Genomic DNA, 14,225 nt, shown 5'->3' with positions numbered 1-14,225 from the left:
GGCCAGCAACTCCCTGTCCCAGATTGTGTAGTTCTGCTCCGACTTGCTGAGCTTCCTGGAGTAAAATGCGCAGGGCCTCCAGTTCCCTTGCGGATCTTGCTGCAACAGGACCGCCCCCACCGCTCTGTCTGATGCGTCAGTCTCAATCCTCAGCGGGTTGCCGGGGTTGACGTGCAGCAGCTGTTCCTCGGACGCGAAAAGACGCTTGAGCCTCTGAAAAGACTGCTCCGCCTGTTCCGTCCAGATGAACTTCTTCTTCTTGGAGCTGAGGGTGTCCGTGATAGCCGCCGTCTCCTTCGCAAACCCCTTGATGAATTTGCGGTAGAAATTGGCGAAGCCGACGAACTTCTGGACTTCCTTCCTGTTGCGTGGGCTCTTCCAGTCCAGCACCGAGCGGACTTTGGCGCTGTCCATGGCGAGTCCCTTGTCCGACAGCTTGTATCCCAGGAAATCCACTTCCATCACGTCGAACTGGCACTTTTCCAGCTTGGCGTAGAGCTTGTGCTCCCGTAGTCTCTGCAGGACCTCCCTGACGTCCTCCTCGTGAGCTCCCTGCGATTCCGAGAAGATCAGGATGTCGTCTAGGAAGCAGACGCACTTCTTGTAGAGGAGCCCCGCCAACACGTGGTGCATAAATTTTTGGAAAGTGTGAGAGCCATTTTGTAATCCGAAAGGCATGACTTTGTATTCATAGGTGCCTAAGGGTGTAAACATGGCCGTCTTCCACTCATCGCCCTCTCGCATGCGTATCAGATTGTATGCGCCTCGCAGATCCAGCTTGGTGAAGATTCTCCCCTTCCTCACCGTCGTTAGCAGATCGTCTATCTTGGGCATGGGGAATGCAGTGGGCTTTGTCCTCGAGTTTAAAATTCTGAAATCCACCACAAGTCTCCGTTGGGGCGTGTCTTTTTTCTTCACGAAGAACACGGGACTGCCCCCTACTGATTTGGATTCTTGGATGAATCCCCGCTTCAAATTGAGCTCTATGAACTCCTTGAGTTCTTGCATTTCGTCCTCAAACATGGAATACAGCTTCCCCGTTGGTAGCTTCGCTCCCAGTAGGAGGTCAATCGTGCAGTCGTAGGGCCGATGAGGAGGTAGCTTGTCAGCTTCTTTCTCGCAGAAAACGTCCAAAAACTCCTTGTACTTGTTGGGTACCGCCTGCACCATGCCGAGATGTAGCTGTTGTGCATCCTCCTTTCCCTCCTCTTCCTGACTGGTCTGGATGCAATGTTCCGCGCAGTAAGAGGAGCAGAAGGTCAGTTGCCTCTGGTACCAGGCTAGCGCTGGGCTGTGCCTATCCAGCCAACTCATGCCCAACACTATGGGCGTTTCGGATAGGTGGGTGACATTGAAACTGATGACTTCGTGGTGATTCCCAATTTGCATCACCATAGGTGGTGTCTGCTGTACCACTTGCCCCCCCAGCAGCTTCCTGCCATCGACTGTGACGACGTTCAGGGGCATCGTGGCAGGTAGGAGTGCTATGCTGTGCTGCTTGACAAATTCCACCCCCACAAAGTCTGCATTGCTGCCAGAATCGATGGTAATAGGAACCTCCAAGATGAATCCATTGGGCAGTTGAAGTGATGCAGTGAGCTGCACCACTGGTTTGGGCGGGAGGGGGTCTTTGGGCTTCAGAATCTCTGGGGACTGCTTCAAAACCTTGCCTGGCTGGGCCCCAGTGCCTCTGCTTCCAACCAGGCTTGGTCGTTTCCCTGCTGCTCCCCCTCCTGCTGAATTCCCCCTTTAATAATTGCGGAGGCTGCAGTGTGCTTCTGGATACTCTGGGGACACTCTTTGACCATGTGTTGTGCACTGTCGCATAAGAAACACTTCCTGTTCCCTCTAGGATTTTTCGGCTTGACTGCTCCTGGCGTTAGGGCTCTGGCCGCTGTCTGAGCCTTAGCAACACCCAACTCCATTGGTTCTACTCCCTCCCACAAGGGAGGCGTGGAGTGGGCGCGTCCACTCTCCCTGGGCATGAAAGGAGGTGCTTTGGCCGGTGTGCGTGCTAAGCGACCCTCATCTCTGTTCCATGGGCGTTCCTCCATTCTCACTCCTATTGTGAGTGCTCTCTGGACCACTTCTGCAGTGGTGCTAGGTCTATCGCCCCTGGCCAGCTCATCTTTCACGGAAGCGTTTAGCCCCTCCCAGAAGAGATCTCTTACAACCACAGAGTCCTTTTCCCAGCGCAGCGTATTTACCAACGCAAAAAACCGGGCGTGGTATTGTCTTACTGTTGCCTTCCCCTGCCGCAAACCGTGCATCTCCTTTCTAGCCACGTCCACATCAGTGGTTGATTGGAAACAAGCGTCCATAGCCTTTATAAAGGCGTCCGCATTCTGGAGGGCTGGATCATTGTCGCGCCATAAATTGCGCAGCCAGGATCTTGCTTCTCCATGCAAGTGCGTTATGATAAATCCTACTTTCTCCTCCTCATCTCTAAAGTCCTTCCGAAGCAGCCTGAGCGCAAAAACTACATCTGCTCTGAAGTTAGGATACTGCTGCAGGTCTCCGTCAAAGTGGGCTACTAGGCTGCCCCCCCTCTTTCCGAGGCCAATTCCCTCTGTTGATCTGGGTCCCGGCAGCCCCTCCTTGCCCAATCTTTCCCACCTGGTCTGCAGATCCTCGCAGAACTTCGCTGCTTCCTCCTCTCCTTTCCTGGAAACTGCCAGTTCTGCGTAAAGCGCCTCAACTGCTTTTTCCAGCTGTTCCCTTCTGAAGTCATCTTTGTCTCTCTTCGTGAGCTCGCAAAACACCAAGTTTTGCCCCTCGCTGCGCCAACTCGCGCTGCGAGGGTTAACTTTTCGCAGAGACGGAGCTTACTGTCAGCGCTGCCTCAGGTCCTAGCTCACAGAGGACCAACGCCAGTTGCTCTTTATAAACAAAAGTCTTTATTGTGGTTCATTGTTGGTTTGACATCCATGGCGCGCAGCGCTACGTCTGAGTCCTTAGACCGGCGAAGCTCCGTCTGACTCCTCCCCTCCCCTACACCAGTTCAAGACCCAAGCTTTGCTCCACCTCTTCTGCTTCTGCTCCTTTCTCCTCCGGGTCCTCCTGTCCTCTGGGGTTACCTCCTTCCTACTTTCTTCGGAGGCGGATTCTTCTGACTCCTCCCCACCCTTCCGGCGGGCTTTAGGACCTGGCTCCCAATCCGGGTTTTCTGCTGGCCCGCGCGCCTCCACATTTGAACTTGGCGCGCGCGCCCAGCCGCCTACTTTCCTCCTAACGGCTACACTGCTCCCCTCACTGCTTTCTCCTTCAGGGAGGCTGGCCGGACCTGCTCTTCCCTCCGCCCCTCCACTCTCTGACGGAGGCGTGGTCAGTCCAGCCTCACTCTCTCCTCCTGCAGGAGGCTCTTGTTTTAATCCTTGGGATTCTTCCCCCCCGCTGCGCTCTGGTGGGGAACCTACCCCTGATTTCCAGCTGCCGCTTGGAGACTCCCCACTGGCCCCCCTTGCCCTGCCTCTGGGGGCCCCCTTCTGGGAATCCTCTGATTCGCTGGAGAGACTCATGGAATCTCTCTGATCACTGGCATACCCTCCTGAGCTCCCCTCAGATTGTTCCCCTTCGCTCTCCATCTCCTCCTTCCCCTGTGGCTCAGCCCCTGAGCCCATGACAATTATTCTATACTATTTCAATGGATTGTTGAATATTACTTTATTTTATATAAGTTGTTTATTTTAAAGTTATGTTTTATTATCACATTTTTGTATTGGATTAGATTGTTATAAGGTGTACATTCTTTGTTTCTTCAGCTTGTAAACCGCCTTGGGTATAGAAAAATAGAAAGACGGTATACAAATTAAAAGTGATGATGATGATGAAAGTACATTCCACACATGGTCAAGTAGGGATGGGAAGACTGATTTGGGGGAGAAGGATTTAAATACAGTGTTTTTCTATTTCTTTCCTCTTTCCTTTTCTTCCTCTTGTACCTGCAAAGGCCATTTTATTTTTAATACAGCTGTTTTGTGCAAAGGCAGTTCTGCAACAAAACAGTTGTTTTTTAAATAAAAACAAATTATGGTGAGTTTGCCTTCGTCAACAATGGGTTGAGCTAGGCACACCACATCCTTTCATTTAGGCTGATGAAAACAAAATGACTATTTTGCGCTCAGGTGATGAGGGCTGTGGTGATAGATGGCACCAGCAAAACATCACCAAACCTATAAACCCAGCCCATAATGCGCTTCAGTGTATCCAGTCTTAGGCAACATGCAATTATGCAATTTTATGTTGGAATTCCTCTCCTTAGCACATTATCTGCAGATAGGGGAAATCAGAATTAAATGGGGTTGGGGTTGAGTGTTGACTGCTATGCAGATCAGGGATGCATCAAATCCACTTTAAACTGCTGTGTGTCGTCGTCTTCTTTGGCGATCACTTGTAGCTGAGTAAGATTGTCTTCCATGAACATGGTCTTAGCAGTGAGTCCGTAAGTGGCTGTGGAGACCAATTCTGGATCCACACATCCTTCCACAGTGGGGACATAGGTTTCCGAGTGGGAGTTGATCATGGTGAGGATTTGCCAAACGTGCCTTCCTCTTAGCATGTTTCTCTTTTCATCCCGAGTTTGAGTGTCTTCAAAGTCCATGACACCTTTGGTAAAGGCTGTTCTCCAAATGGAGCACTTACAGGCCAGTGTTTCCCAGTTGTCGGTCTTTACGCTATATTTTTTTAGATTTGCCTTGAGAGAGTCATTAAACCCCTTTTGTTGACCACCAACATTATGCTTTCCATTTTTAAATTCAGAATAGAGTAGTTGCTTTGGAAGATGATAATCAGGCATCCGCACAACATGACCAGTCCAATGAAGCTGATGTTGAACAATAATTGCTTCGACACTGGTGATCTTTGCTTCTTCCAGTATACTGTCATTAGTTCGCTTGTCTTCCCAAGTGATTTGTAAAATAAAATTGAGATACCATTGATGGAATCTTTTGAGGAGTTTATCAGTGGTCCATGATTCACAAGCATACAGTAAGGTTGGTAGTACAATAGCTTTGTAAACAAGCATTTTTGTTTCCCTGTGAATGTCCCGGTCCTTAAACACCTGCAATTCAATCAGGAGAAAGCTGCACTCGCAGAGCTCAGGTGAGGCCCTTGTGGAAAGATAACTGCCCAGGTAGGAGAAGTGATCAACACTTTCCAGCGTTACACCATTGAGTTGGATTTGTGGCATTACAGAGGGGTTGTTTTCTGCCTGTTGGTGCAGCACTGTGGTTTTTTGGGATGTTGAGCTTTTCGTAAGCTTCTGCAAAGATATTTGGAGGTCATCTTCAGAGTGCACACACTACATTATCATCAGCGTACTGAAGCTCTATGATGGAAGTTATGGTAACCTTACTCTTTGCTTTAAGCCTACTCGGACTAAAGAGCTTTCCCTCTGTTTGATACAATCGTACCTTGGTTTTCGAACAGTTTAGTTCACAAACAACTTGGAACTCGAAAGCCGCAAACCCAGAAGTAGGTGTTCTGGTTTACAAACTTTGCCTTGGAAGCTGAATGTCCGGCGCGGCTTCCGCGGCTTCCAATTCGCTGCAGGACACTCCTGCAGCCAATTGGAAGCTGCGCCTTGATTTCCGGACGTTTCGGAAGTTGAACGGACTTCCGGAACACATTCTGTTCGAAATCCAAGGTACAACTGTATATGATTTCTACTCTGGTGGGGAGTTTCACTTCGACAAAATGTAGGATCATGGCAGTGAAAATAATAAATAGAGTTGGGGTGATAACACAACCTTGTTTAACACCTGATACCACTGTGAATGTTTCACTTTGAGAGCCATTGTTATCTGCGATTGTTGCTGTAATATTATCATGGAGGAGCCGAATGATATTCACAAATTTATCTGGGCAGCCAATTTTCAGAAGCAAAGTCCACAGGGCATTACAATTTACTGTGTCAAAGGCCTTAGTCAGGTCAATAAACACCATATACAGGGGGTTGGTTTTGCTCTCTGCATTTTTATTGAAGTTGAGCAGTGAAAATCATGTCCACTATCACTCTAGAAGGTCAAAAAGCATTTTGGGATTCAGGAAGGGTAGTCTTGGATATTGTTAGGAGATGGTTTGCTAAGATCCTTGCAAGAATTTTGCTGGCCGCAGCTAATAAAGAGATGCCTTGAAAATTTCCACAATCTGTTCTGTCACCTTTTTTTAAAAGAGATTGATAATTTTGGCATCCCTAAAATCTGCTGGGATCTCCTCTCTCTCCCAGATTTTTTCGATGAGCTTGTGAAGTTGTTGTGTAAGTTCAATTTCGCCCACTTTGAAGACTTCGGCAGGTACCCCTTTCTGGTCCGCTGGCTTTGTTGTTTTTCATTTGATTAATAGCTGTACAAAACTCGCCCAGATTTGGAGATACTGCTGTGTGTACACACCCTTAAAGCAGGAGCAATTCTAAAAATGGAATTTTCTCTAGACAATTTGTAGGATCAAAATAAAGGAAAACAAAACTAAAGGTCGCCTTCAATTTCTATGAAAGCATAGGAATATGAATGAAACATGGAAGTGTCATAATTTCAGAAAAGTGCAAGCATGCTATTCAAGCCCATTTAAGAATGTAGTTGTCTAAAGCAGGTGTCTAAAAATAAGCAGGTATGGGGACTGACAAACCTCTCTGTGCAGGGGCTCATCACCACTAAATCCAATTTCTGATGGCCATGGCAATTGGAGCAGGCCCAGACCCCTCATCCGCCCAAGCACATGTGGAGGGATGTCATATAGGGAGTAGATTTGGGGCAAGGTGACAGGTGAGTTGTACACATGCATCTAAAGTTTTGCTAGGTCATTTCACTGACAGGGCTTCTGTACCCTGATTTGTATCACCTGTCACGGCATGACAGGGATAAGGGAAATCACATTCTCCTTTCCCTGGGATCCTTCAAGACACAGGTGCTCTCCTGGGCTTTGCACCTTGGAATAGTTTTAAGTATCAGAGCTTTGTTGCAGTTTAGTAAAAGTGCTTGAACGTTCTCCCACAGAACCACACTTTCCATGGTTCACTAAGGAGAGGAAACAACAGTCAAACCAGTCTACGTCTGCTGTGTAGAGATAGCTTATTTGTACCTTAGTATGATTGCTGACTGTATCCTGGTATTTTTGCATGAGTGTGTGAGAGAGTTGGATTTCCACCTGCTCAGTTGCTGAGGTAGCAGCTGAGCTGTAGCAAGTGGCAGGTAATAGTGTTTATCATATTTTTCAAAAATAATAATATAAATATCACAATATATTTAGCACAATATCAAGAGAACGCTGAACATACAGATATTTCACATTAAAAATCATGTATAATTTCTTTATTTATACAAATAAAGTTAAGGATAAGTAAATTAAGAAATAAGAAAGCTACATCTTTACTTTGTACTTCCATTTTCTAATAGTCAGTACTGTAAAGGGGTTTAACCCTTTCACAAATCTGAGATTCTTCTTCTACAATCTCTAAGTCTCATTGTATCACTAAGTTTAAATAACTGTGCTAGTTGCAGAAACATCCTGTAACTAAAAGAGTTTCCCCCCCAGTGTCCGTCCCCCCCAAAAAAAATTTCCCACTGAAAAGCTGGGTTGGTGGAGGGGAAGTCCTCAGAGCATCTTTACACATCTGTACTCATCTGGGCAACCCCAGAGGACTGGGGTCAAGCGCTTTAAGCACTGGGGAAGGAGCGGAATGCTAAATTTATATTGGCCCCTTGGCAGGAAAATAGTGCATGCCTGGTTTACCAAGCTGTTAAAGGCACACTCTGGTAAGTTACTACTTAATACACAGCCACCTGTTTTTACTTGATGCCTGCTGTGGAGGGGAAGGGTGGCTAAGGAGAAAGTGTGTGTGTGGCTACAGCATGAGACTCTTAATCTCAAGAACAAGGATTCGAGCCCATGGCTGCACTTCAGGGGGTTGGACTAGATGATCCTCGTGGTCTCTTCCAACTCTACAGTTCTGTGATATTTGTGTGTGTGTGTGTGTAAAATTCAGCATCTACACAATCTGCTTACTGATTTCACTAAGTATACATAGGATTGCTAGCTTTGTAAAATGAGCTTCTTCTGGTGAAAGACCTTATTGGGTAGGATAACAAGGTAGCAAAATTCTTAGGTGCACTGAGAGTGTAGTTACTATTGACTAACAAAATTGCTTTGTCATTTTGAGCTGAAATTGTCTTCATCCACAAATTGTAAACTCATCAACTATTTATATATATAAAAATTTAACTTGCAGTGCTAAATTTAGAAAGATTACTCTCTCCCAGGCAAGTGCAATAAACATGAGATCATTCTTAGAGCACTTTCCTTCTATGACTCTCTGACTGTTGTATGTGACTCAAAATGTACCAAGCAGCTTTGTAGAAACAATCTCTCCCTTGGCCTGTGTCAAAATTAAGCAATGTTTTCCAAATCTGTGTATTTTTTCATATCAGTTTAACTGTCATGGCTTCTTCCAAAGAATCCTGGGAATTCTGTTAGGGATCCCAGTTACACAGGTCTCCTCTTGATATGGCCTATGTGTGTGGACCTGCTAGAACTGGTGGCAATTTCTCTCTCTCCCCCCCCCTTTGTCCCAGGCTTTTCATTTTGCATCACCACCAGCCCTTAGAGAATATTGAAGTGACCATGACTTTGGGTCAATATTAAAAAATATTTGACTGACTGATTGACACTGGGTGTGTTTTATGAATTGTAGAATTGTGGAGTTGGAAGGGTCCCAGGGGTCATCTAGTCCAACCCCCTGCAATGCAGGAATCTCAACTAAAGTATCCATGACAGATGACCATCCAACCTCTTAAAAACCTACAAGGAGGGAGAGGTTACCATCTTTTGAGGGAGCCTCAGCTATGTGTTTTGAGGACTATTTGGCTCTTTGGAATAGTTGGCCATTTCACTCTAGACTGGTGGATGGGACTTGAGACTCTCCAACTCCCATCAGCTCCAGTGGCCAAGGAGGATGGGAGTTGGGACTAGCTACAGATGGAGGGGCACAGGTTCCCCATCACTTCCCTAGAGGGCACTAACTACAGTCAAACCAACTTCAGCTGATATAACAGTATTACTATGCAAACAGTTGCCATAGTTCTTATCTTAATTATTCACAAAAGAGCCTTGTGAGTTAAGACACAATTCTTCTCAACTTATAGATGGAGGCTGAGAAGACAGGGACTTGTCCCAAGACCATCAAATTGGATGCTATCCCTGACATGTCCAAAGCTGGCTCAGTGAAGTAGGGAAAGGAAAAGGATTAATTATTTCTTGTCTAAGATGATGTGTTTCTCCAGATTGAGTGATGGCATTTTGATTTGGCCACATTGTCAGGAACTAGCTAGTTAAGAAATGAGTATTGTTTCATCTACCTCATAGGAGTGTTGTAACAATAAAGAGGAAGCTCATGTATGATAAGCTCCTCAAAAGGAGGGGAGGACAAGAATATAATATACATAACCAAGCAGGCAGACCAGTAAGCTGCTTACTATAACAATTCAACATGAGCCCTCAAATCCACCACAGGGTGTTCTAGAGTTCACCTGGCTCTCTAGTTTGTGTAGACATCCCTCCACTTAGCCCGACAAAAATCCTTGTGTCAGTCATAGATGTTTGTCCTTTCCTTCCAGGAGGCAGGGCAAGGGAATCTCTCCTTTGAATTTCAAAACACCTGTAGTTATTTCAGAGAATTTGGGACAGGTTTGGGACCTCATATAGAACATAGTATTTAAAAAGAAAAAAAGGGAAAGGGAAAAAAGTTTGTGTTACTACCATGAACTAATGCTTCCTTACTCCCCTTTCCTCCAACCTTTTCCCCACAGACAATGCCCCCCTTTAGCACTGGGGTCATGGGCCATCACCGGGCACGTCGCCGCTGAGCCAGTTCCCCCTTTCCTTTCCCCACCTAAAGATGGCCAGTGCCAACGAGACTGAAGAAGCCCATGGCTCAGCGCCCCACGCAGCCTCCACCTATGCCAAGCTGCTGCTCTTGGGCCTCATCATCTGTGTGAGTCTGGCAGGGAACCTGTCCCTCTCGCTGCTGGTCTTGAAAGAGCGTGGCCTCCACAAAGCACCCTACTACTTCCTGCTGGACCTGTGCCTGGCTGATGTGATCCGCTCAGCTGTCTGCTTCCCCTTTGTCCTCGTCTCAATCCGCCACGGCTCTGCTTGGACTTACAGTGTGTTGAGCTGCAAGATTGTGGCTTTCATGGCTGTCCTCTTCTGTTTCCATGCTGCCTTCCTCCTCTTCTGCATCAGTGTCACACGCTACATGGCTGTGGCCCATCACCGCTTCTATGCTAAACGCATGACCTTCTGGACATGCGTGGCTGTCATCTGCATGGTGTGGACTTTGTCTGTGGCCATGGCCTTCCCACCCGTCTTCGATGTTGGGACCTACAAGTTCATCCGTGAGGAGGACCAGTGCATCTTTGAGCACCGCTACTTCAAAGCCAATGACACCCTGGGCTTCATGCTCATGCTAGCTGTGCTGATCTTTGCAACCCACGTGGTTTACATCAAGCTCCTTCTCTTTGAGTACCGCCATCGCAAGATGAAGCCTGTCCAGATGGTCCCAGCTATCAGCCAAAACTGGACGTTCCATGGGCCAGGAGCCACTGGGCAAGCTGCAGCCAACTGGATTGCTGGCTTTGGCCGTGGCCCCATGCCTCCTACCTTGTTGGGCATCCGGCAGAATGCTCACGCTGCCAACCGGCGCTTGCTGGGCATGGAAGAATTCAAGGCTGAGAAGAGGCTAGGCAGGATGTTCTACGTCATCACTTTGCTCTTTTTGGTTCTCTGGTCACCCTACATTGTGGCCTGCTACTGGAGGGTATTTGTCAAAGCCTGTAGCATCCCCCACCGCTACCTCTCCACAGCTGTTTGGATGAGCTTTGCCCAAGCTGCTGTCAACCCCATAGTTTGCTTTGTACTCAACAAGGACCTCAAGAAGGGCTTGATCACCCACATTCCCTGCTGGAGGACAGAGCCTGAACTGCCCAGAGAGCCTTATTGTGTGATGTGAGGAGTGCCAAGGGTTGGCTAGAAGGCATCTGCCTGTGCCAAACTGAATTTGAGTTTCATTTCTTTCTTATTTATATATCACACAAGATGCCAAAAGATGGGTCGTTCTGCTTCCCCTGCAATTTTGGCCATGGTTCCCCAGAGTACTTGGTGTCACAATAGACTATGAGCGCTTCAGTTATCCCAGGGCAAATATCCAAAGCCACTCATTAACTACAATGAGATCAGAGCTGGATTCTGGTCTCAGCTCCCCTGGGGTAAATCCAAAGCTATACGATGACAGTAACTGGTCCCCAGTAGTATTCCAGCCAGTGCTTAGAAAGGGTACAAAATATCCTGTGCATCATGGCGTTTTCCTCTTTTTATAGCCCACAAACTCTATCCAGTTGCTTCAGTCAGACACTGCAAAACTCCATAGAACCAACACCAGAAACTTCTGTGTCCATTATTTCAAAGTGTTTGATCTAGCAGCTCTAAAGGTGTGTCTGGCATCACTGAAAAGAGGCCAAATTTTTGTATTTGGATCTCCCAGAGTGAAGCCAAAGCCATCCCACTCACTGGAGCAAAACCACTTCATGTTCAGCAGGGCTGATTTGGCTTTACAGCTGGAGGGTGTTGATGGAAGCAGGGCTCTGATGATGGAATCTGCTTCTGTAGAAGATTAACTCTCCCATTCAGTTATTCATTCCATCAATTAAATCAATTCCACACAGTCTCAGAGTCTGAGGCTAAGTTGAGGGGGGCCCCACAGGGACAGGAAGGCTAGAGGGGCGGGGAGGAAAGGAGCCAGTAGACACAGCTGTTTAAGGGAATGCCATGGAGCTAGCCTTGACTTGGCTCCTTGTCAGTCAGAAGCTGTAACCAGGGAGCCTTGGAAACCCCACCTCAGTTGCCATGGCAGCAACCAATCCAAGGCCCTGCAGACCATGTCACCCTGGAACAATGCAAGCAGGAAGATGTGGGTGGGGTGTGGGGGAGGAGGAAGCCACCAAGAAATCCTAACGCATTCCCTGAAGAGTAGGAGAAGGCAGAGACATCAACATGCAAGGCAGACAGTGGAGAGCATCCAAGGCTGCAGAAAGTGTAGGGTAACCACAGGAGAATCATGTTCAATGATGTCAATATGGCACATGCCCTGCTAAAATGGAAAGCAAAAACACTACTGTTGCAAGGCATATGTGCCACTATGCTCCCGCCACCCGTTTATTCTCACACATTCAGATCACACTGCACATTGCTTCCTCCTTGCCATCTCACATCATAGAACTGTTTGCACTGTTCTTGTGAGACAATACCAGATCATGTATGGAAAGCTCACCCTTCCCAGAGTTGCTGTCTCGTACCTCTGGGTTTATTCCAGTGGACAAGTTGTCTGTGCTTTGGGTCATTGACAGAAAGAGGACAAATAGCCCTATGGCTCAGAAAAAGGCCTGGTTGTTCTAGTGTCTCTAAGAAGGGAGTCAAGCCTCGAAAAAGGGGGTGTGGGAGGAAGTGTTGCCGTCTCTGAGAGAAGAGGGGTACACTGGGTAGAGTGAGTGGGAGAGAGGACTCCAGTTCTGGGTTGCAGTGGTTGGCTTGTTTATTTATCTATTTATTAAAGAGAAAGGGAAATGTGGGGGTTGGAACTCCTGGGTCTTTTTTCATCTGAACAGATGAATGGGGCCTGAAGTTTAGAGAATCTGGGAGTCCTGAGCTTGCTGGGTTCACCCTTAGTTGTGATACCCATCGGTCCCATTTTGGCTTTACCCCTCAGGCAGGTACTCCCAAAATCCAAGAAAATGAATTACCAGACATATTGCTTGAGGCGTGAAGGTGGGGAGACATGGGACATCCTAATTCAATGGGACTATTGTTAATGCTGAGGTGCTCCTCGTGGGATGGGGAGGGGAGGGGAGAAAGGATTCAGGAGGAAAGAGGTGGTTGAGAAATGAGGCCTAGAAGAAGCACTGCTGGGAGTAATGTCAGAGAAAAATGGAGGAGGATGAGTGGAGGGATAAGTCAGGGAAAGTATTAGGAGCAGAGCACAGTTTGGGAGGTGGGAGTAGGGATGGGAGGGTGGGGACATCGCAAACCAGGTGAGGATGCAGGGATTGGGGCTGTCTCCCACTTGTTCCCCTTCAAAGGACCCAGATGCTGACTTTTGCCTCTGAAGACAAGACTGTTCGTCTTATCCTCCAGTCCTGCACCCACTGAATGGCCTTAAATCACTGGCCAGCATTATGGCCACTCTGCAGAAAACTGTATTTGAAAAAATATGGGAGATGAACACAGATTATTTCCAGGATGCTTTTTCTGGAGAGAGACTTGAAAGAAGTTGAGATGTTTTTGTTTTTAAAAAGGAAATTGAATAAAGAAATTGCAACTTTAGTGGGAGAGGGAGGGTTGGGTGGGGGGCACAGGACAGATGGATGGATGTGTGTCCCCTGCAACATACGCTTCTGAACTTCTTTCAGATGGGGGCAGCTTGGGGGGGTGGGTAGGGAATGACTGGATTGAGGGGTGGAAATTGATTTTTGGGGTGGGGACTCTGTTCTATCCTGCCCCACCACCCCCTTTTTGTGTCAAATTTGTTTCCATTCCCTCCTTTTTCTGGGGATTTTCTCATTTTCTTTTCCTTTCCTTTGTTTTTTTATATAAATATATAAAAAACATGGAATGAAATGCAAAATTCCTGGGTGATTCTTTTTGAGTCAGAAGCAAAAAAAAAAAAAAGTGAATACCAACATTCCGCTGAGGGCTAACATGACATGGAAGATCCACGATCAGAATTCCCAGCAGTGTTTTTAGGCTTAAAGCAGCCCTGCATGTGTTATACTTTCCCCTGCATTGCACTACTTCTTTGATAGAAATTGCCCCCCCCCCCCAGGTACTATTAGGTATGGAGGGAGAAAAGACAGGTATGTTGTGGGTACTTGCCCTCCCTTCCCCTGCTTCTAACAACTGGTGGGTGGTGGGTGGGTGTAATTTCCCTCAGGGGACATGCACAGGAAAAATGCTTAATTCCTCTCTCCCTGTGCTGTGGCCCCAATTATGTCATGTGAGTTGAACCTGGAAATTATCACAGTTCTTGGAAACTTCAATTTTGACCAATGGAAAGTTAAAGAGCACGAGGATTATAGTTGCCACCTTTACTGTGTTCAGATGGTGCTTTTGAAAGAGCAGAATGCCTTTTCCAACAGTGAAAGTTCAAGACTGCAAAGTGAAAGTCTTCTTTTGTGCACAGT

The 14,225-nt window shown here is 47.1% G+C and overlaps 1 protein-coding gene across 2 annotated transcripts in view; it reads left to right on the top strand.

The window, feature by feature from the left end:
* GPR173 (G protein-coupled receptor 173) overlaps positions 1-13,669 on the top strand; it is a 30,063-nt gene extending 16,394 nt beyond the window's left edge. The window contains exons 1-2 of one of the 2 annotated variants that reach the window (XM_080987336.1): positions 5,568-6,761; positions 9,801-13,669. In XM_080987336.1, coding sequence (XP_080843462.1) covers positions 9,890-11,002 — 1,113 coding nt within the window. In that variant the 5' untranslated portion in view covers positions 5,568-6,761; positions 9,801-9,889 and the 3' untranslated portion in view covers positions 11,003-13,669. Of the gene's footprint in view, positions 1-5,567; positions 6,762-9,800 lie in introns of those variants that run through there. The other variant, XM_080987335.1, reaches the window with a different exon arrangement.
* Positions 13,670-14,225: the final 556 nt, after the last annotated feature.

The sequence above is a fragment of the Podarcis pityusensis genome (assembly GCF_964106645.2).
Source record: "Podarcis pityusensis genome assembly, chromosome: 17".
In the NCBI taxonomy this organism is placed as follows: domain Eukaryota; kingdom Metazoa; phylum Chordata; class Lepidosauria; order Squamata; family Lacertidae; genus Podarcis; species Podarcis pityusensis.
This window is presented reverse-complemented; position numbering and strand designations above follow the sequence as displayed.